General features: G+C 42.0%; 1 protein-coding gene across 13 annotated transcripts in view; it reads right to left on the bottom strand.

Moving 5' to 3' along the window:
* The window catches only part of Tcf4 (transcription factor 4), a 345,876-nt gene that overhangs the window by 26,469 nt on the left and 292,527 nt on the right, over window positions 1-26,880 (bottom strand). For all 13 annotated transcript variants that reach the window (XM_031365973.1, XM_031365964.1, XM_031365969.1 and 10 more), the window contains 7 exons: window positions 26,060-26,165; window positions 22,157-22,290; window positions 16,210-16,342; window positions 8,075-8,142; window positions 6,868-6,946; window positions 4,154-4,230; window positions 1,168-1,371 (listed from right to left, as the gene is read on the bottom strand). In XM_031365973.1, coding sequence (XP_031221833.1) covers window positions 1,168-1,371; window positions 4,154-4,230; window positions 6,868-6,946; window positions 8,075-8,142; window positions 16,210-16,342; window positions 22,157-22,290; window positions 26,060-26,165 — 801 coding nt within the window. The remainder of the gene's footprint in view (window positions 1-1,167; window positions 1,372-4,153; window positions 4,231-6,867; window positions 6,947-8,074; window positions 8,143-16,209; window positions 16,343-22,156; window positions 22,291-26,059; window positions 26,166-26,880) is intronic.

Below are 26,880 nucleotides of genomic sequence, written 5' to 3'. Positions count from 1 at the left end.
TGCACTTTTTTTTTTTTTGGTTTCTAATCGGTTGCAGGTTTCAGTATTATACTGTGCAGGGTGGCACTCTGCATCCTGGTCTTTGAATGAAAAGAAACTGAAGAAGCACCAAAGGGCTGCGTGGGGTTCTGCACTTATTTTGCACTTCCTCCTGGAAGCACTCCCAAGTGAGAGAAGCTGCATCCGAGAACGGAGAACGGACCTCACCCAAGCAAGCAACCTGGAAACTGGACACGGGTCAAGCAGGGCAGCAGCATGCTTACCACCAGCTATGTGCAAGGGGCAGAACTACTCAAAATTCAGCAATAGCGTGAAACTTACACCATTGGTCAGCTCATTGTTATCACTTCATAGCTTTCTAATAAACGCTCTCTGACTATCCCCCTCCCCCACAAAAGGCAAATGGACAACTGATTTCCAGCCTCCAACCCTGAGACTGAAAGGCATCATTTAAGTTTCTTAAAGACAGACCAAACCACCCTCATATTTGGAATGTCAGTGATGTAACGTGAACTTGACTTGTGTGTTTGATCAAAGTTATCAAGATGAATAACTGAAATTACAAGCAGTGATCTAGCAACTCACTAATACCTGTGTGGAATGAAAACACATGCCCTTATACAGACTTGTGCATGAGTACTCGTAGGAGTGTCTGTGTACAAGTGTCAAAGAGAAAAGGCAAACGTAGGATCGGTCAGCTGGTAAGTGGCCAATGTGAGGTGCTCTATAGAATGGCAAGAAAAACAAATAAAACCATAGTATGTGCTAAAACACAGAGAAACCTTAAAACGATAATGTGAAAGAAGTTAATCAAAAAAAGCCAATGGGTAGCTTAGTTCCGTTTCAATAAAATGCCCAGAATCTACAGGGGCAGAAGTAACTTGGTGATTGCAGGAGTTGGGGATACAAGGAGGGTGGGGGGAACAACTGTTCGATGGTTGTGTGGCTTTCTCGTTTTTGTACATGAGGCAAAACTGTTCTAGAATTAGACTGTCATGATAATCATGCAATCCTGTGAACACCCTCAAACACACCGAACTGTATACTATCAATCCGTGAGTTATCCATATAATGAATAATATCTCCAATAAAGTGATTCTTAGAAAAACAGTAGCAGTACTATTTACACTTGCCAATTTTAATTCTACATAAATAGAGTCCACTTACCATGAGTGAATGTCTGTTGGCTGAGAGAAGGCCAGTTCCATACCCTGAGCCCAGACTACCCATGGCTCCATTGTGAGAGGGTCCGATGATCCCGTGCATGTCTCCATGGCCACCGGGCACAGCTGTGGACGGGCCCACTGCGTGATTGCGGAGCACATGAATTGCATCGTCCAGTCTTTCTAAACGGTCTTCGATTCGGCTTTGCTGTTGGTTTGTAAGTGAAGTGAAATCTGATTTAGTTTGAAATGCACACACAGGTTACACAAGCAGAATCCTGGGCTGCTACAGACCACTTTGGGTTTCGGAATATATGTTTCCAATAAAGTTTGCTTCCTTAGAACAATAATAAAAATAAATAATGTCCTTCCTAGAAAACTGGTGGAAAATGTTAATGTTAAACTTACGGTGTTATTTTTCATGAACAAAGTAAATTCAATAATTCTTTGAGGACATTATTATGTACATATGCTACACTGGACTCCATTAGCTTGAAAGAGAACTGAGATTTGTGTTAACAGAGGAAAACATACATTGAATTTGAGGAACACTTTTGGCAAGCGCTGACTGAAAGGCTAAAATATTAGTAGTGGAAAGATGACCTATTTTTGGTTTTTGACTCAAATTTTCTTCAAGTCAGAGACAGGTAAAGGTTTAGGCAATGTTAAGCCCCCTTCCTGCCATACTTTTGTTTGTTTGTTTTTTTTAATCTGTTATCAATATTAACCTGCATGTGTGCATGTAAGGAAGGGGCTCAGAGATTGTTACAGTAAAAATATCTTTAAAAATTCTGTTATCCAAAGTGCCACGAAAGCACAGGACTAAAGAATAACAAAGATTTCGAGTGATCACCTACCCAGAACTTACAGCTGATTTCCAAGACCATACGCGGCAGCAGAGAATTCATTACCGTATGCAATTAAAAGCCAATCACCCCCTCACACACCATTTAAGACATTAGAATCCTAGTTTTCTTCAACTCTATAAGGCCTGTGCTATAGGTAACAGTGAAGAAAATGTACATAGTTTTGTCTTCATTTTTTACTGTGATTAATATACATCAATTACTGCTTGCCAGTGTACACATTAAAATACACCATCTCATCAGTGCATATTAAACATGTATTCATAGACAGGACAGGGGTGCTCCTTCCATACAGACATGAAAAATGAAGCTCAAAAATTAAGTGAATTAATTACTCTGTGTCTTATTGCCAAACAGTAGTAGTCAGTGTTGGAATCTACTTTCTTTTTTTCCATTCCCTCCCTCCCTTCTCTCCTCCCTCCCTTCCCTCGTCCCTCCCTACCTCTCTTCTCCCTTCTCTCCTCTCCTCCCTCCCTTCCCTCCTTCTCTCCCTTCCCTCCTCCCTCCCTACCTCTCTTCTCCCTTCTCTCCTCTACCTCCCTCCTTCCTTTCATCTTCACTCTAGTGCAGTTTTGTACTAGAACATGCTCTGTTCTCCTCTGGTTTCCAAATCACTACGCAAACAGACGTACCAGCTCTACTGCATGAGAAAAGCAATTTCTAATTATTCTATACTTGCAGGAAGAATGCGTGTCTAATGGAGTTAGTCTATGGTACAGAACATTTTGATTTGGTGGCCTTGGAAGTTGTATGGCGTCCCTAGCCTGGCAGCCCTGCTACTTGGAAGTTGTATGGCGTCCGTAGCCTGCTAGCTCAGCTACTTACCTGACTGAAGGAGCATTACTAACTTTCTCTGAGTCTACAATTTTTAATCTGTAAAAGACAGATTTTGGTGGTAGATAGTTGGGTCAATGTAAGCATGAAAAAAAATCATCTAGGTGTCTCACATACTTCCTGGTGAACAGTTCTCTGCTGGAGGGAGAGATCTCAGCTCAGGAATCCCTCCCTGTGAGTGTTCAGAATGTATGAGGAAGCCAAGCTGTGGTCCACAGCTATGCACCAATCTCTTCAGTTCTGCGGCTGAATAAAGCCAGGTTTTTGACGGCTAGGCTCTGGAGAAGAGCCTGCAGAGGTTTAAATACTTAGAACAACTAAGCTATCTGGATGGAGTCTATCAATGAAAGAGCTAGGCAGTGGCCATGTTTGCTCTCTGGGCTGTTGTCTTTATTGGCTAACGTGCACGGCTAGATGACTCATCTGGCTCATAAAGGACGGGGAAGGAAGACACTCGTCTCTGTGTTTTCATCTGCAGATTTCCCTTTAAAAAGTAAGTTGAAAAGGAAGACAGTAGCCCCCTACATCATAGACAGGCTCACATGGGTGGAGATAGGGAAATGCATTCTTCAGTGTTTCGTCTCAAAATATGCAAGAAAAGCAGAAAACTCAATCCCAAGGCAAACTGGGCTGCCCACCACTTTACTTTTGACTCATGGGCACACACCAGGCTTGCACTGTGCAGGGCTGCTTCTTGCATAATTCCAGCTCCACCCACCCTAAACTGAGGAAGAAAAAAGTGCCAGACTTTGAATCATCCTGCGAGCATTTATAATATGAATTTAGGCCCATGGAACTGTTCAGCTATCTCCCCTGAAGAGCAGTCACTGCCTTTCAAGTCAAATTGCTGGATTTCTTCCTCCAAGAACCACAGCAGATGGGGATGTAAACGGGAGGCCTCTTGCTTGAGGTTAGGAGGAAATGGCCTACTGTTACCTTATAGGCAGGGAGGAGAAAGATAGCATCTTCAAGTGTCCCAGCCTTCACACTTATGTACTCATTGCTCTGGATTGTGTCCCAAAGAAGCATGGAGGAGAGCACTATCCTAAGCTCCTGGGTCGATTCTTTATCTCCTATCGGGCCTTAGGTATTTGGAGCCCTGAGCTTCTAGTCTTGACGCATCTACATCACCATCTCCAAACAGAGAGGAGCATCCTAATGATGCCGGCTCCGATAAGCTGGTGGTCCTCATGACGACCTCAAATAGCGATCATTGAAAATAAGCACCACAGAGCAGACAGAAGGAAGGACAACCTGAGCAGTGAGTGTCAGACCCAAGAGGCGACATACCAGCGAGTGCAAGGGTCCTTCGTAATTGGGAGATGACGAGGCCTGTCCTCCGTTTCTAGACCAAACAGCTGTTCCTGCTGATATTGAAATGAGAAAAACAGTGAGATCCGTGTGCACTTAAACCCACCGATACTTAAAAAGGAAGCAATGCTGATTTCTATTCGTCAATATGATAAATACACTTAGTCTTCCCAGATGAAAATCTGAAGGCTGGGGACATATTTTAAAGGTAAAACGTGTAATCTTTCGTGGGCTGGCTCCCAGTATCCTGGGTCTGCTCTGTTCAAAGGAATATTTTACAGGGTTTAAGTTTTAGCTAGCAGGACTCCTTTGAGACACATCTGCCACTGGAGATGGGAAAGTTGTGGTGTTTTCAAGGGTATGTAGAAGGGTGGGGGAGGGCTAGGTCTTTACTGGAGGTCAGACTGTGTCCAACCAAAACTCCCTTGTGGATACATGAGAACTTTACTCTTGTTTTAAAAATGTCTATGGGATGAGATAAACCTTTAAACACGTGTTTGTTTATGATTTATTTTGGAGCTGGGGATCATGCTAAGGACATGCTCTTTATATGGGGGATCATGCTAAGCACAGGCTCTTTACATGGGGGATCATGCTAGTAAACACATGCTCTTTCTTTATATGGGTCCCCTCAGGAACTTCTGAAGCAAATACGGTTAGCTCACAGTACTTCTCTAAAGAGGAAGATACAAAACTCCCTAACATTTAGGGCTACATACTTTCTTCCAAAGAGCCTTTCAGAATATACTCCCTATATCCCAACCTACAAAATAAAAATCACTTTTAAATTGAAAACCATTGCAATATTAACACCCACTATAGGAAAAATATAAAGTTTATAATTCAAAAGAAGGGAAAAAAATATAACTGTGATCTCTCAAGATCCTGTGCCCTGGTGCAATATTAATACCAACTATAGGAAAAGTATAAAGTTTATAATTCAAAAGAAGGAAAAAAAAATATAACTGTGATCTCTCAAGATCCTGTGCCCTGGTGCTGCCTGCACATTTAAAATACATTCTTTTCGTCTTTTTTGGGTATGCCTGTGTATTTTTATGCTAAACAAAAATAGGATATTTTGTTCAATTACTTTTCTTGACAGAATTTGGACAGAACCGTTGGTGTGAAAATAGCAATCTGTCCCCTTATTTATATCTTTATAAAAGTTCTTTCTTCCTAACATGTGGTCTTTGGAAATGCATCACGAGGACCCAGAAAAGTGGCTTCCCTGTACTTGTTTCGGGAGCCTTCTACCTAGAGCAGGTTGCGGAGCCTGAGGCCCCGCTGCAGGTTTGTCCATCTTCCTCCCTAACCTCACATACAGTAGAGCCACAGCAGGAGCATGCGCAGAGCCACAGCAGGAGCATGCGCACCAGCTTCCTGAGCACTCATGTCTGTCCTTGTCACTGGCGCAGCCTTGGCAAGTCACCCAGCCCTCCCGCACTTGGGTACTCTTATGCATAAAACCAGGACATCTGACATTAGCTGTTCCCACACTTCCAGAGCACGGAACTAGCTGCTTTGTTTGAAGTGGTGAACGTGGTGTTCCACCTGCTTCCATCCTCCCCTCCCATTATTGTCTCGAGTCCTTTGTACTCATTCCTCCTCTGGGTTTGGAGATTGATATTTGAGATGATTTTTTTTTTTTCAGAGCCTAAGACTCTGGTGCCAAGACAGAACAGCACAACATTGAGCTTTCCTTTCCATTTGTGCTATGGACGAGGGGGTGGGTTGGCGTGGGTGGATGGTGGTGGTATTCTGTTACCATCTTAAAACGCCTGCTTCTTCCTGGTTTCAGTTTGGTCACCCAGAGCAGACTGACTTCAGACCCAGGTGACCCTCTCCCTGTCCTGTTCTGTGAACTTCCTACACCAGAGAGGCTGCCATCCCATCTGGCTGCAGCCATCCTTTCTTAGACTGGTTCCGCAGTTTGAAACCTCTCGCTTTCTACTAGGGAGCTCGGCTTACGGGGAGGCGAGGCGTGTGAGGGCTGCCCACAGGGAACAGCACAGGACTCAAGGACACAATGCTTAGGCAGAGCAAATCTCTTCTAAATCCCAGTAAGGTCAGGTATACACGTGACAGTTTTGTACGGAAACCACCTCCCCATCTTCCCAATGAACGGATGCATGGAGCAAGGTCATGTGACCTAAAGAGGAACGTAGATCACTCAGCATACCTTGGAAAAGTAAAATGATTTACAATAGAACCGTGCCACTTGAAGTCATGGGACTAAAAGCCAAGCATCATAGTAATTTATTTCATTTAAGAGACAGACATCTCTCTATTTTACAGTTACATAACAATTCATATACAAAATTGCACTTTCCTCTAAGTCTTTCAATTTAGGGAAGAAGGCTAAAATGCCTTCAGGGAAGGATTCATTTGCATAGCCTATATTTGGTAATTAAGTATTAGATATTCATGACTACATTTACTATTTTTTGAGAGATTTTATTGGAATATGTGATCCAGCTGTTGAACATCTGTACAACTAAGAAGAGTTCTAGAAATGGTTTGTCATCTAATTTTTAAAAAATGGATACCAATGTGCCCTCAGATTATAATCTGTTATCCACCCATCCTGTTTTTCCAGGGCAGGCTATGTGTCGAGAACTCTATAGGCACTGAGTGTATAGAAGGTGTTTTCTGTCACCTGTTACGGCTGTGAAGTGGAGTTTAGAACACAGTACCTGAGAGTGAAGGAGGGGAGCCAACAGGAGTTGAAGGATTGGAGGAAAAGCTGTTGTTCGTGTGATCAGGAGAATAGATCTTAAAACAGTGGAGACGAAAAGAAACTCTCATTGATCTCGAATAAACAGTTTTTAAACAACGACAAAAGTATCCATGCAGTTCTCATTGCAAACCCACAAGTCACAAAATGCATGCAACATTCAACTGTACTTTCAACATTCCAAAACAAAACTAAACAAAACAAAACAAAAAAAAAATGCAACAGTTACTTCAGGTTTTCAAAAGAACCACTGTGGAAGTGCGTGACAGTGGGACCCAGAACTGGGGGTAAGCCAGCTTCAAGTCCAATCCCTTCCCCACCCAAAACTGGCCGAGTGGCTCCGGGCAAACCCCAGGGATAGTGCTTCTCATTTTCCTTCCTTTCTCTACCAAACAAGGGGCTGGGAAGTATTGTGTCTACTGTAATTAGGGCATTGGCAAGCAGGCCACAAGAGAGCCCAGACTAAATGAGTACTTTCCCTTAGAACCCAAGGCTGATACTAGTTGAACTTATTTTATGCCCACCATGGGAGGGAAAAAAGCAACCAATGACACACATCTTAGGAGAACAAACTTCTTCTTCAAAGCATAAATGGTTGAAGCCACTGCAAGGAACGGCCCTCCAGCTGAGTGAATAAGGAGTGCCCGTTTGTCACTAGGGAGCATGCAGGGATTATTCAACCCCAGCTTACAGGCAGTGGGTGGACAAAGCAAAGAATTTAAGTCCCTCAGGTGCCAAGGAAGTGACAAAGTCCCTCGTGAACATCAGTGGCTGTCATTTCTTTTTCCAAGTAGCTTTTCCAAAGCATCTTATAACGGACTCTTGAAGAGTCAGGCTTAGCTAGCCAACGGGCATCTATAATGCTTTAGAGATGAGAAAGGAGAAATGCACACTGAAAACTCTATGAGCCCGAAGGCCCAGAGAATAGCCCCGGGCTCTCACTGAAGGTGGCTAAGCACCAATGAGACAGCAAGAAGAGAAAGGCTAGTCAAAGGAGGTAAGAGACAGCTTTCCCTCAAAAACTCTCAGTGATCCTTATCCCACAACACCCACCCTCAATCAAAGCTATTTGCATTTATTTTCTAAAATTCCATATGTCCACTTCTGATTAAAGTTCACCCTGCTATGAGCGGTGCCCGTGGAATCCAAAGTCAATATTTCCTCACCGAAGCCAGGGCTTTCCCCAGAGCGTCTCCAGTCTGGGAGCTGCCTGCTGCTCCAGTTCCTCTGTTTGCTGCAAAAACAAAAGACAGAATATGAAAACCAGGCAGTGAGACGTCTAACAGTTTTCTATTCTTGGTCCATTTACTCACAATTTAATTGCATTTTTAATGCTAATTACAACACATTAATCTTTAATTAGCATTAATTTGTTTGCTGAGGTAGATGTCAAATATAGTCATGTTACTTTTTTTTTTTTTTCCGGATAAAATATAAACCTGACACCTTGCTTTGAAGACAGAGTGTTCCCCCTGCCATTACTTCCCCCACGTTGGTGATGAGCAGTTTCTGGTGGCACGTACCAAGTCAGCCCTTGGTGGTCACCATCACTAAGAATAATGTGACACGTGCAGGACCTTAAAAGTCTTCAATGTCCAATATTTCTTAATATATAATTGAGTTATCTTCATGAATAATTTATACCTATCATCAAATAAAGAAAAATTTGATAGACAGTAAAAAAGGTTTGGATTTTAGTGCCACACAGTGATCTTGCTAATGAAGAGAAAAATATTTTTATTATTTACATATACATTTTCCATATATATGTATATATATACACACACATATATATATACATATATGTGTATATGTGTTGTTAATAATAATGCATATATTCCAGCATATAGCACAGTCAACTCCTTTGTTGAAAACTATGTGCCATTCAACCATGTGGTAAAAATGGGCTAGGTGGTGTTGAAACCCTAACTGGACTTGGGGGATGCTGCCTCTACTGATCCCCTCAACACTGGCATCTAGACTTAAGGATAGTCTACTAATGTCCTACAAGAATTGCTTTCACTGTTGACTGCAATGGAAAAAGGACACATGAAGTCAATCAATGAATTCAAGCAAAGTTTCACTGCCCACATATAAAGACACTTAAATTCTCTAGCCTGCTTCCTGAACAGGAGAGCCTTTTAGCTAAGTAACGTGTATCATCCCCCTCCAGCCCCGAGGCTGTGGTGGGATAGGTCAGATCCACAGCTTCTCGGGTCCTGCCTTCATTCTCAGCACCTCTGCTTAGTATAGAGCTGAGGTATGATAGTTACTGCCATAGATCTGTATGCTTGGTGTATCAGTTCAGTGATCTCATATACATATATATGCTTTACTCGACAACCACCCCCATCCCCCTCTGACTCATTTGTTCTTTCCTGGAACACTGAAAAGTGTCACCTGTATCACAAAGCAAACACAATTACCTTCAGAGAAACAAACCTCTTCTTACCCTATTACAATATATGATGTATACAAGTTACATGAATACACTAGATTACAGTTGTGGGCAAATTCTCAGGATGTGTATCTAATATCATGGAACTAGACAAATAAAAGCAACTTAGAAACATATCAAGTACATTAAAATATTTAAGACAAAAAGTAGGTGAAATTCTTTCTGGTATGAAAATGGGAATTTCTGTATTAAAGAGTTTTATAGAAACAACTAAAGATGGTTCTAAAAGGACTGTTATGAGGGTTTATAGAGACAGAGCATCCTATCAATGTGTAGCATTACACGATCTATGGGAGCGATTCTTGTTTTCTCATCGAGCAATATTATATGTTTGTTGTTATATGCTAAAGTGGGGACTGCAGTCAAAAGAATACATGGTATCTGCCTGATTCTTATACATATCTTCATGAAGTGAATGAAGTTCAGAGAAACACTGGTTTAAAAAAAAACCCCACATTTACTAACCAAGAATCTAAACAAAAAAAGAACAAAAGCTTATCAACAACAACAACAACAAAATTGCCATAGCAGAAGCTTTCAGAAGATTGACTTCTTTTGAACAATTTTAAAATGGAAATTATAAATCAAAATCTAACCCTGCAACCATCCATTTTCAAGATATAAATCACGAGGACTTGGAAAGCCAAGGAACACCTTCTAGAATATCCACAAAGAGAGAGGATACTCTTAGTGTGATTTAAAACATTTTTAGACTTGTTTATTTTACTATTTTATGTGTATGGGTGTTTTGCCTCTATGGTGTGTGCGTATGTATGCGTGTGTGCATGCGTGTATGTGTGTGTGGTGTGTGTATGTGGTGTGTGCGTGTGTGCGTGTGTGTATGTACCACATGTATGCCTGGTACTCAAGAAGGTCAAAAGAAGGCCTTGGCTCTCCTGGGACTGGAGTTACAAATGGCTGCGAGCCATCATGTAGGTTCTAAGAACTGAATCTGGATCTTCACAAAACAACAAGGGCTCAAACTGAGCCGACTCTCCAGCCCCAGTGTGATTTTGTTGTTGTTTGTTTTAAAGCACCAAGCCTTTTAAACTATGCTATTAGTGTCTTCTTTATACAAAGAGATATTAAGACCCAGGAAGCTGAATCAAAAATAGAATCAAGTCCTTACCTCATCTGGTCATAAAAATGTTTCAGAAAACTACAAAGGCTATTCATGCAAGCCACTGATAAGAACTGACTATTTTTTTTTTAACTTGAAGCCATTTTACCTTGCCAGAGCTGGACAGCCCAACCCAAAGGCTTACATTTCAAAGCAGTTTGCTGGGGCCAGTCTACTCTTTCACCAGGCATGCCTTTTGTTCTGTTCCAGGAAACATGGAGCGGGCACATTTTCAACATGAGATTGGTCCTCTCTTAAAGATGTCTCTTTTTGTTTATGTGACCAATATAGAGAAGGTCACACAGCATTAGAAAGGAGATACGTTTTTAATTCTTAAATGGATTAATATTTGGTTTTGGTACTGGAAAGTGGGTCATGCTTAGCAAAACACATATCACATCCGCCTTTCAGGCTTTAGTATTTTAGGACTTCATTGCTATTTTAGTACCAGGGTTTTGTCAATGTATATTATTAGGAATCACTAATGTTCACGTCACAGAAATAGATTTGAAACCCATTGTCTTTATCTGTACCAGTTTATTTTACTTTGGGTCTAACCAATTTCTTTTGCTCAACAGACAGACAAACAAACAAACAAAACAAAAAAGCCAAAGCAACACCAAAAAACAAAACACAAAAACCAACCACCCGAAAAACAAAACAAAAGAAAACCTAAGAGCCAGCCTTTACATAGAAGCACGACAAAGGTTTGAATGGAAGATGAGCAACTATGAAAAGCTTTGTGATTCTGTGGGAGTGTTTGATACTGCTAGCCGCTCAAGTATTGTTCAGAGGGCTCCATCCCAGGTGCTGTTGCTGGCTAGAAACACACACAAAGGTTTCACATCCTGTGCTAAGTGCTGGACCACCCTCTGTGAGTGTCCGCTATGGGGAAATGGTAATTCCCATCAGAACACACCCCAAACCAAATACCAGGCCGAGGCTGTGCCTGGGGATGAGCTCTGAAAAATCAGGATCTGGAAAATATGTTTCCCCTTAATTGTGCACCCATAACCTGCAGCAGGGAAGAGGGGACATCAAAGGGCGGGGGAAGTACGAGTTGGTGTGTTCTCCAGACAAGCACTGCTTCAAGATGAGGCTCTTCTGAACCATGTTCGGTGACCCTCGTGTCACTAATGGGCTAAGGAGAAGCATAGCAACGCTGTGAGTTTGTCCACAGAGATGACTATAAAATCGAACACGGCCAACAATCCTCCAAGGCTCCTTTAGAAGAGCCTCCAACATGGGGTGTGATGTACTAAGGCCATGTGGGAAAGTCTCCAGGCATACATGGGGATACAGGTGGGCCTCCTGGCTGTGTTCAGGAAGCCAGGGAGAGGCCTAAGTCAGACTCATTTATGGCTCTCCATTGGTGGTCTCTATAACTGCACACCCGGAAGCTGCTGGATAAAATGTACCTTGACTCTTTGGTCTGTGCCTGCTCATCACCCAAATTCATCTGAAAGGCTCGTGATCCTCATAAAACACAGGCTGGATGTTATGTGACTCGTTTAATAATAATAATAAAAAAATTACTATGAAACCAAGCTCTCTAGGGAAAAAGGACATAATGTTTGTACTAGAAAGCCACATCCCAACATGCTTCGTGTCACACAAACATGTCAGGAGGAGTGAAAGTTGTAAGTCAGATGAATTCATGAACCAGATAGATATTTCAGAGTAATCTTTAACATATGGTGCATTAAATCAAACTTAGTAGCCTGTTCCTTCAACACTATTTGGTTTGAGGTTTAAAAATGTGGGAAATAGCATCTATTTCTACAGTCGGGAGGCAGCCCACTGAAAGACTCACAAAACAATAGTGGCTATTATAAAACATTATGTTGTTATATGCCCAATTCCCTGTGAGGGACGGGGAAGGTTTGTGGTCCAAAATCTCAAAGAACACGCTGTCAGTGTGTACAGATGGAAACGCTGAATGGGATCTACAGACTGCTGAGTGACTGTCGGGCTTGACACTTCCCTGACCTAGCCTGTGGCGGAAGGTTCTCTCCCTCCTGATCAGCAAGAGCTGATTATTCCCGAAGAATGGGGTAGGAAGACAGCAAAGTGTACTACCCCGTAGTAAAACGCTGTTCTCTGCAGCCGGCATCTAGGAACTTCCTCTGAGTACATCCTTGGATCAAGGTGATGTGGGCTGGACCACTTCTGACACAAGCCAGCTGCCTGGCATTGAAATGGTACATAGGGATGACACAGAAGCGCTCAGATGCAACTGACTTCCTAGAGGTCTCTGGTCAGCTCCCCCCACCTTGCCCAGGTGCTAAACCAGCTGCGTGCCGTTGATCCGTGATGTGCCTTATTGACCTCACTGATCTATGCTGTGCCTTATGGACCCCATTGATTCCAGGGTGCTTCTAAGGCCCTTCCTATCCAGAAATGGCTGATGTAATCTCCACAATGTGCTAGTATTTGCTAGAAAGAACAGGAATGGGCCATAAGCCACAGTGAAATATTTTAACATTAATGGATAGGTCATTAAGTGCTTCATAAATGTTTCTCAAAAGAACTGACATTGGACATGGAAGAGCAAAAAAAAAAAAGAAAAAAAAAAAGAAACAAATGAGCAAATAGAAAGAAGGCATGGTCAGTTGTCTCAGCAAGACAAGTGATGAGCCATCCCTAAGCTAAGCGAGTACTTTCCGTCTTGGGGATGCAGCAAATGGACATGAAATGAGATGTAGGCCTCGTGAAGCTCCAGAGCTTGTGCCTCACCCCATGGATCCTGGGAGGTTCTATGGTTGGTTTAGGACAATGGCTGACAACCACGGTGGGATATTATCTCATGATCCTGAGACACAGGACAGCCTTCTGAATCCAGAAAGCTTCTGCAGCTATCGATGCCATGTTTCAGAGAGCTGCAGTGCCTTGCAACTTTGTGCCAAGGAAATTTGAAAACTGGGGTTGTCCTTGTGTTAGTGCTTGGACCCATTCTTATGGCATAAGTGCTCGCTCTTCTGTTTTTTTTCCTCTCTCTCTCTAGGATCATGTGTGTAATCTCAAACATGTGTTGGGCTATGTGTTCCTTATTTACCAATTATTTAATTAGCCCTGTTTGTTCTTTGAGATACAGGCAATGTAGTATTTCTTTATTTCCTGCATTTCAGAATGAGTGAGTATAGGCCAAATATTTTCAAAGTCTACAGATGTCTCTTATTAGCCAGCACTGTTTGTTAGAGAAACACAGTGACTTCAGAAGAGAATGCTTCTCTGCGTGCTCTGAGGAGATGCTGCCATCACGGCCTCTTTCCACATGCCAAACCAAAGCCGAGGAGACTATGGCATGAAGTCACGGGAAGGCCAGAGCACCAGGAGGATAAGGCATACAACTGGTCTTCAATGGTCCTCGGCATTTGCACACAAGGAATTCGAGAGGACAGTATTTTAAGGCAGAGCACACTGGAATATTCAAGAACTTTCTCCCTTAATGTAGCATTAAAGTAACTTTTATATTTATGCAAATTTAATAAGAATATTTTCATTGTAAGGCTGAGTTATCAGATGTACTTATTTTCTAAGATATGATGATGCTTTTTTAAAATATTTTTTCCTAATAATATTTTTTGACGAGAATACTAATTATTGTGAAATGATTTATGGAGTAAATTTCCTAAAGAAATCCTTTGTCTGGGCTCTAAGAGTTTCTTCTTTTTCTTTTTAAATTGGAGGTCTTTACTATTGTCTGGACACTTAACAGGACCTTGAGGCTTATCCATAGAGTCAAATTCATCTTTAGCATGAAGTTAGGCTCTTCATCTGGAGGGCTCACACATCCCTCTACTGTGCTCAGGCTACTGCCATTTGTCCACACGCCGATGGCAATGCAGCCAACGAAAACAAGCAGCCCTTATCCTGACTGTATTGGGCAACTAGAATGCTCAAGACTCACAGAGAATACCCTGGAGCACAATCCCTCTTCTACCTAGTGACATATGCCTCACTCACAGAGAGACTGGAGATCTACCTACACCGTCCTTTCTAAAGGAGTGCCCAAATGTGTTCGCCTGAACTCGGAGGTCCGTTCTACCACCTCCATATCTTCCTTAAAAAGCAAATGACTCAAACCACAAGTAGACAGGAAACCTGTCACGTACAAGGATGAATGACCGGCCATTCTTTCTAACCGACCTCATGACTGCAGTAGGGGCTTTCCATTTGTCAAACCACACTGAAGCGAAATGTGCCCCTTTCAGTCTTTCAGTTCTGCACTTTTCTTTCTTTCTTCTTGTTTTTCAAATCTGCCCAAACTTCACTGGTTGCTAATAAAACTTCTCCCATGTGACCTCGGGCCAGAGCCCTCCAAGGTCAGACTGGTGCAACGTATTTGTAAAGGTTCTCTTATGGAGAGTTCCAGAAATGGAAACTCATTCCTAAATTGGCTTCTCTGTGAGATGTGATAGGACAGGGCTGCTAGGTGGCTCATCTCAAGTGTGAAATAAATTACTGAATAAAGAAGCACAGCATTGGTTGGCTAGAGAGTACATTTTAACAGTTTAATACCATCTCTTTCACTGAAAACTCTCCCACGTAAGTGATTCATACAATTCCCAAAGTTCAAAGGAAAAGAGAGGGAAAAAAAAAAGTACAAAAAGCTAAAGCAATAAACAGCAGCATGATGTTCTCTCTAGAACAAACCCTGAGTTTCTCATCAGTGACCCCTCTGTGAATGATCTCAAGGGCCAAGCTGTTACAGTTTTGATGTGAACGGTCCCCCGCAGGCTCATGCATCTGAACACTTTGTTCCTAGCCAGTGGTGCTGCTTTGGAAGATTCTGGAAACTGTGAGGCACAGGGCCTGGGCTGCAGACACAGACTGCTGTAGGCATGCCACAATGGGGACAGCCTAGCCCCTTTATGTTCTCAGCTTTCTGACCCACTAAGATGTAATGATTTACACTGCAGGCTCTGAAGGCAAGGCCCCGGGCCATGCTAGACTGTGTCTCTTCAAACCATGAGCTCAAAGAAAACAGTCCTCTCGAAAGTTGCTTCTCTCAGGTATTTGGTCACAGCAACAAGAAAAACGCCCAGTGCACCTATCAAACATGGCTTAAAGTAGAATAGAGTAAGCGGTGACCAGCAAAGTCTTGGCTTATAATGAGGACCCTTGAACAACTAGATGTGCTGTGCAACAGAATGAAGCTTGTCAAGGTTGACCCACAGGGATGTAGCTGCCTCTGAACCAACCAGTCTTTTCCCTTTAGGAGTAGCTAAATGTTCTGACTAGCTCCTCCCTCATGAAAACAATACTGGCAGAGATCCATCTGTACTAAGAAAAGAGATCACCACAGACATCAGAGGATGTGAGCAGATGATACATTTGGCAGCAACCATCTTCCTGAGCCTAAACTTATTACAAAGCCCACAGGAAATAATTTTGGGCCCACTGTCAGCCAGACATCTTTCCTATGTGAACATGTACTATTTCTCTTCAAGGGCTCTATAAGGCTACATTCTCTGAAGGTTAAATTCATCTAGCTATTAAAATGACTCCTAATTGAAAACTTCATATAGACAAGTCTTTGGAAGACGGTGACACAGCATGGTCAGTGATTATTCCTACTCAATACATTCATCTGTTCACTCGGTGATGTGACAAATATTTATTGCCTGCCCGTAATTCCATTATAAGAGTAGAGAGAGGGTTTTCATTATTAGAGCCCACCATGGACCACTGGCGTCTGGGTTGGCCTGTGCGCTACTCACCCATTATACTGTCAGTTCCGTTGGCAGGGGGAGTGCAGGAAGAGGTGCTGTAATGGTTAGTGCCACTACGGTGGAACGTGGACATCGGAGGAAGGCTGGAGTTGATGTCTGCCGAGGAGTGGGATGGATAGCTCTGCAGCGGGGGGAGGGGGGGCGAGAGGGGAGGTCATATTCAGTCACATCATACTTTATTTCCTGGTGCTTCCTTCAGAACTCACAATATCGCAAGGGAGACGCTTTCAGGATTGCAAAACGGTCAAGCAAGCATCCTGCTTTATCTGATAGCTTTCATTTTCTAAACAACCAAATACACATGGATCCAAAGTTGATCTGTGGTTGTATCAAATGTCAAGGGATGTTATAGCAACCCAGGACATCAAGGAAAGATCAAAATCCCCAAATCTACAAATCATTGGTTAAAAAAAACAAAAACAAAAACAAAAAAAACAACCATCTCATAGACTTCAGAAACAGACACAGGTACTTCTATCTATTATCTTTTTCTGTGGCCTACTAAACAACTGAAAAACATTGTACATAATGAACACAATGTACAGATCTCCAGGGTTTGTGTTACACTGGACCCAGACCTCTAGCTTCTACATCGCAAAATAACAGGGACCTTCTTCCTCTCCAGTTGCATCATCTTGCTCAATGAGTCTCGGCATCAGGAACAAGATAGGAAATGACAAACTTTTAAAAGAATTAAAAGCTAAATCTCCCTAAAGCCTAAAAGGTGAGAAAGCTTCCATTAGTGGCCTCACTGAATGGACTGGGTATCCAAAGGCTTGATTATGCTTTATTTTGCTATGAGGTCCTCCTTTGCATGCTACATATACTATCTGACTGACTAGGGAGGAAGAACATCTTTAAATGGTTGCTGGGCTTAAGGCTTAGCTTCAAATACAATTCTACACCAGTTGTTCAAATGATGAAAGATGGCACAGTAGTTGTCCTATACCCACCTCATGAGGAGAGGATCACTAAAGGGACACATGGATTTAAAAGGACACCTCAATCTATCTTTTTTTCAAATAAACAAAAAACCCAAGCCAACCAACCAAGTACAAAAAACCCAATAGTTAAAACTTGCTCTCATTTTTTGTTTTATGAGCATTTAGATGTGCCATCAATGTTAAAGAAAATATGTAAAGATAAAGATTTTCATGGCATGTGATAACAGTTACAGATTTTTTTTATTATATCATTATTAGAGATGCATTTAATTACTTAATTTAAAAATAGAGACTCGGTAATAGATTGTTATTATCTCATGCCGAGAGATGCTTTTAAAAATGTTATAAAATAGAGCTATTAGATACTGCAGATACTGGCAAGTACTAAAACCAAGGCGTTTATTAACACAGAAGGAATGTCGTTTCTCGGTACTGGCCAACCGATCTGCTTAGTTCTGCCTCTTCCTGGATGCCCTGCTCTTTGTGTGCCATTCTCCTATGAGTTCAACCCAATTGTACCTGTGCTCTGCACAGCCACCTCACACTGATTCCTGGGTCAGTCACTGCCTGTTGTCCGAGTCCACTCCCATAATCCTATTAATGAGAGGCGAGGGAATGGAGCTCATATATCCTCATGCTAAGCAGTAAACATACAATGACAGTCCATGTTCATGGACTGAAGTATGACTTATTTGAGGGACTACCAAACAGTCCAGGTCATACAGCTACATTTTAGAGCTGGGTCTGACACATGGATATCATGGAAAATATTCCCCCCCATGTGCCATTAAACTTAGAAGATGTCGATGTAAAAATAGAGGTAACTTTCTCTTGGACCACTAGTGAAAACTCATTTACACTGGGGACTTGAATCTCCCCAAGTCGCCCATACAATGTCTTCCAAAGAATAACAGAGTGGGACTACTCTACAGTACAAATCATAAAAGACAAGATAAGATACAAGACTGGACAAACCAAGCTTAGAAGAGTTGGGGCATAGCTAGTTCTGCTTCCGAGAAAAAAAGATTATGATAGAGGTAGAGAGAAAAAAGAACCACGTGGAAAAGGAGAGTCAGAGAGAAATACAATAATGAGAAATATTTAATTAATTATAATAATTAGAAGATGTGAAACAGAAAAAGGGAAACCATCAGTAAGGCTTTTTGGACTCTTCTAACTTCATGGAAACTGGGGGATAATTTAGGGTGTGGCCCACAAAGGGTTGAAGCTAAGTGCAGAGAATATGAAGGAAGAAAAGCAATCCCCAGAGTTTAGTGGGGAGACTGATGCAGTCCATACTAAATCAGCTATTTTCAGAGACACATTGAAAATTAGATGCTGAAACAAATTAGTTTCAAAAAAGATTTATAACTAGATTACTTGTCGATAAGGAGCATCTTGAAAACTAATGTCATCGGAAAGGTAATAAATACAGCACAGAGAACATTAGTGATGGCAAAAGTGTCTCTTAGAAGATTTCAGAACCAATGCCTTGCTCTTTCCCCAGTTGTCACTGTCTATCCTGCTGGCTTTAAAGGTGGGAGGACAATGTGATCCAAGTGCCATGCCTTCCTTGTCCATATTGTTCAAGGTTCTTTGTTTTGCTTTGTTTTGTTTTGTTTTGAACTTCTGATACCCAACTGAAAGTCTTTTGATCATGGCAAGTGTTACACATCATTCACACTGGTGATGTTTGTTAATGATCTATGGGTTGGTGATTTGGAAGATTCACAAATCTAAGAATTGGTAGTATGTACTAAGAATGAAATGGCGCTATAGGCCAAGGTAGTGTTTCATAGACTTGGTGTTGTGACAGATGTTTCATTGCCACAGAGCTTTCCTGTGGAGATGGTTATTAGCATCTCTTGCCTCCACCCACTGGATGCCAATAGCATCTATAGCCCAGCTGCGACAACAAATATGTCTCTAGACATTGTCCAGTGGTTCCTGAGTGCAGCCTTCAACCCAGTTTAAAGTGACTGACGGACAGAAATGGAAGACAAAGTAACTTCCATTATGCTAAGATTTCAGATGCCCAGAACGCTACACCATGCAGCACGGAAGCACTCCCATCAGGCAGTAAGGTTTCTGTCCTCCTTTTTCAAACATCTTGGTCAAGTCTCTTCAAATTAAAATTTTCTATAAAGACCCATTCCAAAGCTTAACCATGAAGTCCATTCATTGGAGGTAGTTCTGTGTGTGTATCTGCAACAAGTAGCAATGAGCTATGGGCTTCAGTTGAAAAATCCAAAACTGTGAAGAGGATTTAAAGACTTAAAACTCATAACATCGAGGGTGAAATTCGTGGGAATTGAAACTTCCTCATTACCCAGTCTATTATAACATGGTGGAAAACGATGAAGTTCACCCTGTTTCCAAAAGGTTTCACCTTTGGAGATAATATGGCAGTGGTCAAATTATATCCAAAATAATCAGGGAAGCCTCTGGCCCTTCGAAGCTAGCCTCTTTTAGCATGGGGTTAGCCAAATGTTACAGACTGGCGCTGTAGGGAAACTATTTTCAAGATAAAAGATGCTGACTGCTGGTGGATATTCAAATTATTCCCAATCAGTGTCAGAGTCTTCAAAGTCACTTCAGTGAGAGATTGTCATATGGCTAAATACTGAAATTACAATGATAACTAGATGTAATAATTCAATAGTTTCACTCTCAGTGGGAAAACTCATTAGGATACATTACCAGAGACCTTATTCATTTACCCTTTAAAGTAAGAATTTTAACTCTCTGAAATGTGCTAACTGGTCAAATTGAGAATGGGAACGTGGGCTCTGTGATGAACATGCGGCTCCACCACTTCACCTTTTCACACAATCTATTCAGGCACTGCTTTAAAATGACCTTGCTATCTGAACAATGACACTGTGTTGATTCATGATTACTTCTTCTGAAATGTGTCTGGTTTCTGACTTGAAGTTATGCCTTTTGTGCATCTAAGCATCATGTAAGGGCTCCCTCCACACAGTGAACTCTAGTGGGATAAAATCATATCATAATGCAATTATAAATTATAAAGCATGATTAAAAATGAAATAATATAGGGAAAAGAAAAATAGAATGTGGATAAATCTTCAAAGGACTGAAATTCTAACATTTAACATATCACTCCAAAGTTTAATTTGCATCCATAACTTCCCCAGCTTTAATGATGAGTTCTAGGCAAAGTCAGAATGGATAAGTAAACATGTTACCAAAAGATATTCTAATTACAGTTGGCATTTCCCTACACTTTCACTTGAATGCCTCCAAGTACGGGGTGGGAGAAGAGGCAATCTGAAGCTCAGCTATTTGTTATCTAGTGAAAATGTGCTAAAATCTGACTTGTTTGTGATTTGTACATTTGAACACAGGAGAGATAAGAAACAGGCCACTCCCATCACTACCATGTCCTCAGGAAAGTAAAGGCTAAGTGACCACGTGGTGTCTTGTACTCTAGGACAAACTAAGTATGCATTTTCAAACATCAGAATGTTTGGCCATCGGGGAAGAATGTAAAGCTTTTTTTTTCCCCTTCAATATATGCAGTGATTGAACAAAGGAGAGGGGAGACTAGAGGAATCAAGAAAGAATTTCCGCGATCAGGACAGAGAAAAAGTAATAAATGTGAAAACAGGAGAGAGAAAACATTAAGAAGAAGAGATGAAGTCACATTTATAGACTACAGACTTTCCTTCACATTTGTCGGTTTGATGGTGTGTGTGTGTGTGTGTGTGTGTGTCAGTGTATTCATGTGTATAACAGTGTGTAACAGTGTGGGTTTGTGTGTCTGTGTGTTTGTGTGTGTATATCAGTGTGTGTATTAGAACGTGTGTATATGCATCAGTGTGTGTGTATGAATGTGTGTATTTGTGTGCACTTGAAGAGGCCAGAGCAGGATTTTGGATGTCTTCATCACTCCCTGCTTCAGTGTCTTGAGACAGGATTTCTCACCGACCACAAGGCTTTTGTTTTTGACAAGAGTGGCTGGCCAGCAAGCTGTTGGGATCTGTCTGTCTCCCTTCTCCATCCTCTTCCCCAGTGCTGGGGTTACAGGCACACACAAGGCATGCCCAATGATTTACATGGGTGCTGGGGATTTGAACTTAGGTCCACATGTTTACAAGTCCTCTTGCCTATGGATTCATATTCCCAGCCTGAGGGCCATACCATTATTAATTGCATGTTATTGAACAATGAATTCAAGGCTCATGTGACCTGCATCCCATACCCAACTCATGAATCTAGACATTTTATTTTTTTCCAAGACAGATTTAAATATATGAGTTGATTCTTGGCTGTGGTAGTTCTTAAGCCTATAGAGAGTCAGATGGTTGACTCCTCTAGAATGAGCAAATAGATGAAGGTCAGTTAGTAGAAGCCATGGGCGGAGTGGAAAAGCCTTATGAAGAAAAGGCGTACTATTACACAACTCAGCAGCTTTCACTGGAATGTTGAGCAAAGAGGATCATGAGTGGCACTCGTATGCAACTAAAATGTAAAAATCCAGTGGATGTGGACATTCCACGCTTTACTATTCCCAAGGCTACATAGATAACATATGCTTTTCCCATAGGTCACCATAAGTCAAAACTGACATGGAAATCCTTGTCATCTCAAATTCTTCTCACTCTTTCCTTAGCAGAGCACTCACCAGAACTTCAGACAGTAAAAAAAAAAAGACAAGGTGCTGCCATTCCAGAGGCCCTGCAACTCAAATCCACTGTGTTTATGAACCGAAGGAAGCTGACATCACCATAAAGAAAACAGAACAAAAACACAATAAACAAAGGAACAATGGCAGAGAAGCCTCTGGAAGGTTTACAGAGGTGATCCGCTTCTGTCAAGCCTTTGATCACAGAAACAATAAAACTCGAAGAATAATAGGCGAGGGCTATTTTTTGCCTCTTTTTGCAGAGTCCTTGCGTACACACAGAGATCAAGCTCATAAACCAGCTAGCTAGCGGTGCTCTCCCCATCCCCGGTGCCATCCTTACCAAACGTTCATGTGGATGCAGGCTACAGTAGCTGCTAGACTGTGGAATATGAGAAGAATTGCCCAGCATTCCTCCATAGCCAGGCTGATTCAACCCGCTGGAGGAGCTCCAAGGGTCACTGCTGTGATGGCCATCTGTAAAGGACAAAGAAAACCGTGACTTTTCAGAGGCATCCAGCCTTGCCTTCGAGAATCGGGCTTCTTCATAGACTTGAAAATAGCCTCCCGTTGTGTATTCATCTTTGTGTTGCTTAGCTGATTGCATCACATGACAGTCATCGGTACTTTTTCCCAAGTGGCTTTGTATATTGTCAAACAAATAGAAACATTTAAGTTTGTGTTCTTAGTAAAAGGAAAAAACAAAAATTAAAACGAGTCAATTGGAAAAGAACAGGACATGTTTCTCTGCAAAACTATGTCAAGCAAGCAAGGTTAATTCATCCCCAAAGAAACAGTTCTTTCTATCCAACCCCTACTCTTATGAAAGTAATCTGAAAACTTAAAGCCTTTCCAAACTTTGGGGTGAAAATAAAACAGTTGGGACCTCACAGAGTTGGCATGGTTGCAAGACTGAAGAACCTACGCTGAAATGACGACTGGAAAAGAACAGTCCGTTTTTAGAAGGTTGGATTCCATTTCTGTGCCACGCACAATACAGAGAATTAATGTTGGGATTATCTGACGGTAAGTGGGGAAGAGGACTGTCAATATTTCTGTCCCAAGTCATTTTGGAATTTAGTATGTGCTGCATACAACGATCATAAACTCCCTGAGCAACGTGAGGAGCACGTGCGTGTCCTAAGATAGATATCATAGTATCATAAGATAGAATAAAATTGATAACCTCTGGAGCTCAGAAACATAGGAGGTAAAGAGTTTGAAAATAAGTCGTACAGATACATTATTTTAAAGTCTCTTTAGTGTGGAGATAACCTCTCATATTAACAGCTGAATCGAAGCTTAAAGATTTCATTGACTCCCTGGTCTTGAGGTTATAGTTTGTGATTGTTTAATTTTGATTTCTCAAAGAAACCTAAGGGCTAGAGACAGCCTGAAGCACTACTGATTAATTCACTAACTTCCCCCTCAGCTTTTGAACAAAATCGAAGATGGATTCATACCAGGTCATCAGCTCCTTGTTGAAAACAAGCTTATTTCCACAGTAACATGTATGTAATCATAGCCTCTTGAACTAGGAAAAATTTCATCTGATATTTTACTTCATGAAGCTGACTCCCTGCCCCCCCCTCCCACTGACTTTTTATATTCTGGAGTTACAATTTCAGAACCATTCTGGTAATAGAACACAAAGCAAGACGTGGGTGGACTTCCACCTTTAAGAACTGTGTATGCACTCCTGCATCTGTAATGTTGACAACCATAGACTTGTAACCAAAGGATGAAAAGATACAACATAAGAGATCCCGGTAGTGGGTTTAAAATATGCTGGCTGACAATCCCATTACCCCTCTGCATCACTGTGTGTCCTTCTAAGCCCCTCCATGATTGCCTTGCATGGCACAGCACAGAAGGAACTGATGAACATGAGACAGAATCATCAGTTATCAGGTCACTGTTTATGCCTGTTCTCACCATGTGGGAACTTAGTGTCTTTAGAAAGTGAACTGGTTTGGGGGTGTCTGTGTATGTGTGTGTTTGTGTGTGTGTGCACGCGTGTGTAAGTGTAAAAACATGTGTGTTCAAGCACTTGAAGGCCAGAAATCATTCTTCTGAGACAGCGCCTCTTGCTGCACCTGGAGCTTTGTGGTCTGGGTAGACTGATGGCCAGCAAGCTGTAGGGATACACCTCCCTAGGACAGAGGCACCTGGAATCTACGGTGCATTAAGGATCCAAACTCCGGTCCCCATCTCACTACAGCAAGCACTCAGCCCTCTGAGCCATTGCTCCCAACCCAAAGTTGACATCCTATATACTTTACATTTAGTAGGGGATACAGAAATTTAAATGTCACCTTAAATTTAAATACGAAGTTCGAGACCCACTAACACTTTGAGTGGAGTGCGCGTCTGACAAATAAATTGAGAAAATGGATCACTGAGTAAGTGTTTTCCTGAAATATTCCGACAACTCGATGCACGGGGTGGCAATACACTTTGGATTGTTAACACGGCATATTCTCCTCGATGCAGACTTATAAAAATATGTATTTTACATAAATTATGCTTTTCAGAGTAAATTAATATTTATCACATCCCATGATCTTGGCATAATGTTGTTTTGAAAGAATAGAATTAAATGTGTGCAAATTAATTGTGCTCATCATAAATGTCAACTGAAGGGGTTTTTTTCTTGAGTATTCACATGCAGAAAAAAATAAATCTGCTCCCCATAGTTTATGGGGTGAGCTATGGAAAGGCACCTACTGCTTTAATCTACCTGGCCTTTTTGCTATGCACACAGTTCAAGACAACAACTTTCTCAGACACACAGAAGGATTTTACTCTTCTGTCCATCTTCTTGATGAAAACCTGAATTTTGACATAATGAATCCTTGAGTTGGCAGCTTCTCTAAGCATCTGGAGGGCAGTTTCTCCCACCGTTTACAGCCAAAGGCAACGAGCCCATTGTCGTGGCACAGAGTGTACCCAAGTGACTAGCCCCTGGGCCCCTTTGAGAGTTACACCTAGGTCAGGGTCACAAAGATAGAGGAAGCCTGTGACCATGAGCTCAGTGACGTGTGGAACAAATCCTCCCCAATCCCAAGGGACCCAGGTGGTTCAGTTTTAATAGACTTGCCATGGAACTTCGCATGTGAACCAGCCATTAAATAAGCTTACATGGGAGGGGAGGGTGAGTCTCCTCTCTTCACAGTAGTCTTAAGTACACCCCCTGCAGTCTCAGTGAGGCACCAGGCAGGCCCCTTAGTATTGCTGCCCCGAGTGTGTCCTCATGCCTCTAAGTCACTGTCCTGACAGCCGTGTCCCTTAGCATTGATCCAAGGGATACCCGAGTCGGGTCTGCACACCTCCGCAATTTAAGAGTTGTACGTTTACAGCAGTTCTGGTTGTACGTTTACAGTTCTTGGTAACCCCTACCTCTGAGCTCAGAGGATCTTGGGACTATGACCATCGCAGCTGGAAGTATCCTAGGTGTGGCAAGGATGGAGTGCATCCTTCTGCACAGACCAATCGTAAAGTAGCTAGTGCTATTTTTATGATCCTGGCCTTTTCCAGTTAGTAGAAAGGAGCTAAATGACCAGTGGCAACAGCAGAAATTCCAGGGATATAGAGCCATCTGTTTTTTTGTTTTTTGCTTTTTAACTAAAAACAATGGATAAAGGAATGGAGCACAGAGTCCCTGTCCACCACAAAGCTACAGACCACTGCCATGTACTCCCTGAACACCCTTCAAATTTTTCTTTTACCTTAAATCAATTAGCATGCCTCGGCACAACTTTCACTGTGCAACATTCCCATGGTTCAGTGGATCACTGAGTCCTCCTCAATGGAACCCTTGTTCTCACTTATCCATTACCAAGTGGTTCAAAACTTTATAGATGGCCAGACCCGGGGGGCAGGGGGGGACCTCTTTCCTCTTGACAAAGATCTTCAAAACATACCCTAAGCTGGAGGAGACGTGTCTAAACACGCACATTGGAAGATGGTAGAGAGACTGAAGACCAACCATCTTTGGAAGACTAACAAGGCATTCATTTTATGTGAAGCAATTTAATTTTAACCTATCACAGGTCAAAGGGCTTTAATGTAAGAGAGGGAAAAAAAAGTCTTCAGGTAAATTCTACTTAATTTGGTAAGAAACTCAATGCCTAAGAAAGGAAACACTTTCACTCCCCTCCACTGCTGTCTCTGACTCCATGTCTTTTGCCCTGGATGTAATACTCAATGGCCGGTGGATTTCCCCGTAGGCAAAGGAACACCTTACCTTGCATGAAGAAGGAGCTAGGGAAAGTGCTGGCGGCTGGCTTGGAGGAAGGATAGCCTGGCGAGTCCCTGTTGTAGTCGGCAGTGCTGGCTGAAGGAGCGTAGACCTGAGGAAGGAGAACCACATGAAATTTGCTTTCAACGTTGATCAAAGCACCTCGACCTCTATGATTTGGTAAGAAGCTGGCACAAAATGCTAAATTTGGATGCTGTAAGGGTCTAAGCCTGATCCAACCCTAGAAACACTGCCTCCTTTGAATGCAGGAAAAAACAAAACAAAACAAAACAGTGCTGTGTATTTGTGTAAACATAAAATAAACAGGAATGAGATTTTCCAGTCCGGGCGAGAATACTGCAAACCATGTCTTAGTGGTAAATACGCTCTGCAGGCCATGGAGTGGCCTCCGTCGACAGATTCCTTTCTTTTTTAAACACAGATGGCCCGTGAGCATGTTAGGGGTAAAATAGAATGTTTGTATGCAGTCTCTCCCCAAAGACAGACCAAACCTCTCTACCTTTCAATTAAAAATTTCACTTGCTATGTAGGAGGTAGGGAGAAGGCAGGGAGAAGGAGGAAGAAGAGAGGGAGAACAAGAATCAGGAATGAGTGCTAAGTACATATATACCTTGGATTATTAATTCACACCGTGTCTGCAGAGATGCAGGAGGAAGGCCATTAAGTGCCCAGGACCACCAACAATCAGTGTGTACACAGGAAGAGGGGCTGCCCCCTTTTAAGTGCTTATTATATTTCTGTGTACAATAAACTTTAAAAGTGTGCCAAAACCCTAATTTACTTAACATTCGTTTACTGATCCTCAT

This window comes from Mastomys coucha, unplaced genomic scaffold (assembly GCF_008632895.1).
Source record: "Mastomys coucha isolate ucsf_1 unplaced genomic scaffold, UCSF_Mcou_1 pScaffold13, whole genome shotgun sequence".
In the NCBI taxonomy this organism is placed as follows: Eukaryota; Metazoa; Chordata; class Mammalia; order Rodentia; family Muridae; genus Mastomys; species Mastomys coucha.
The sequence above is the reverse complement of the archived record's forward strand: the minus strand, read 5'-3'. Positions and strand labels throughout refer to the sequence as shown.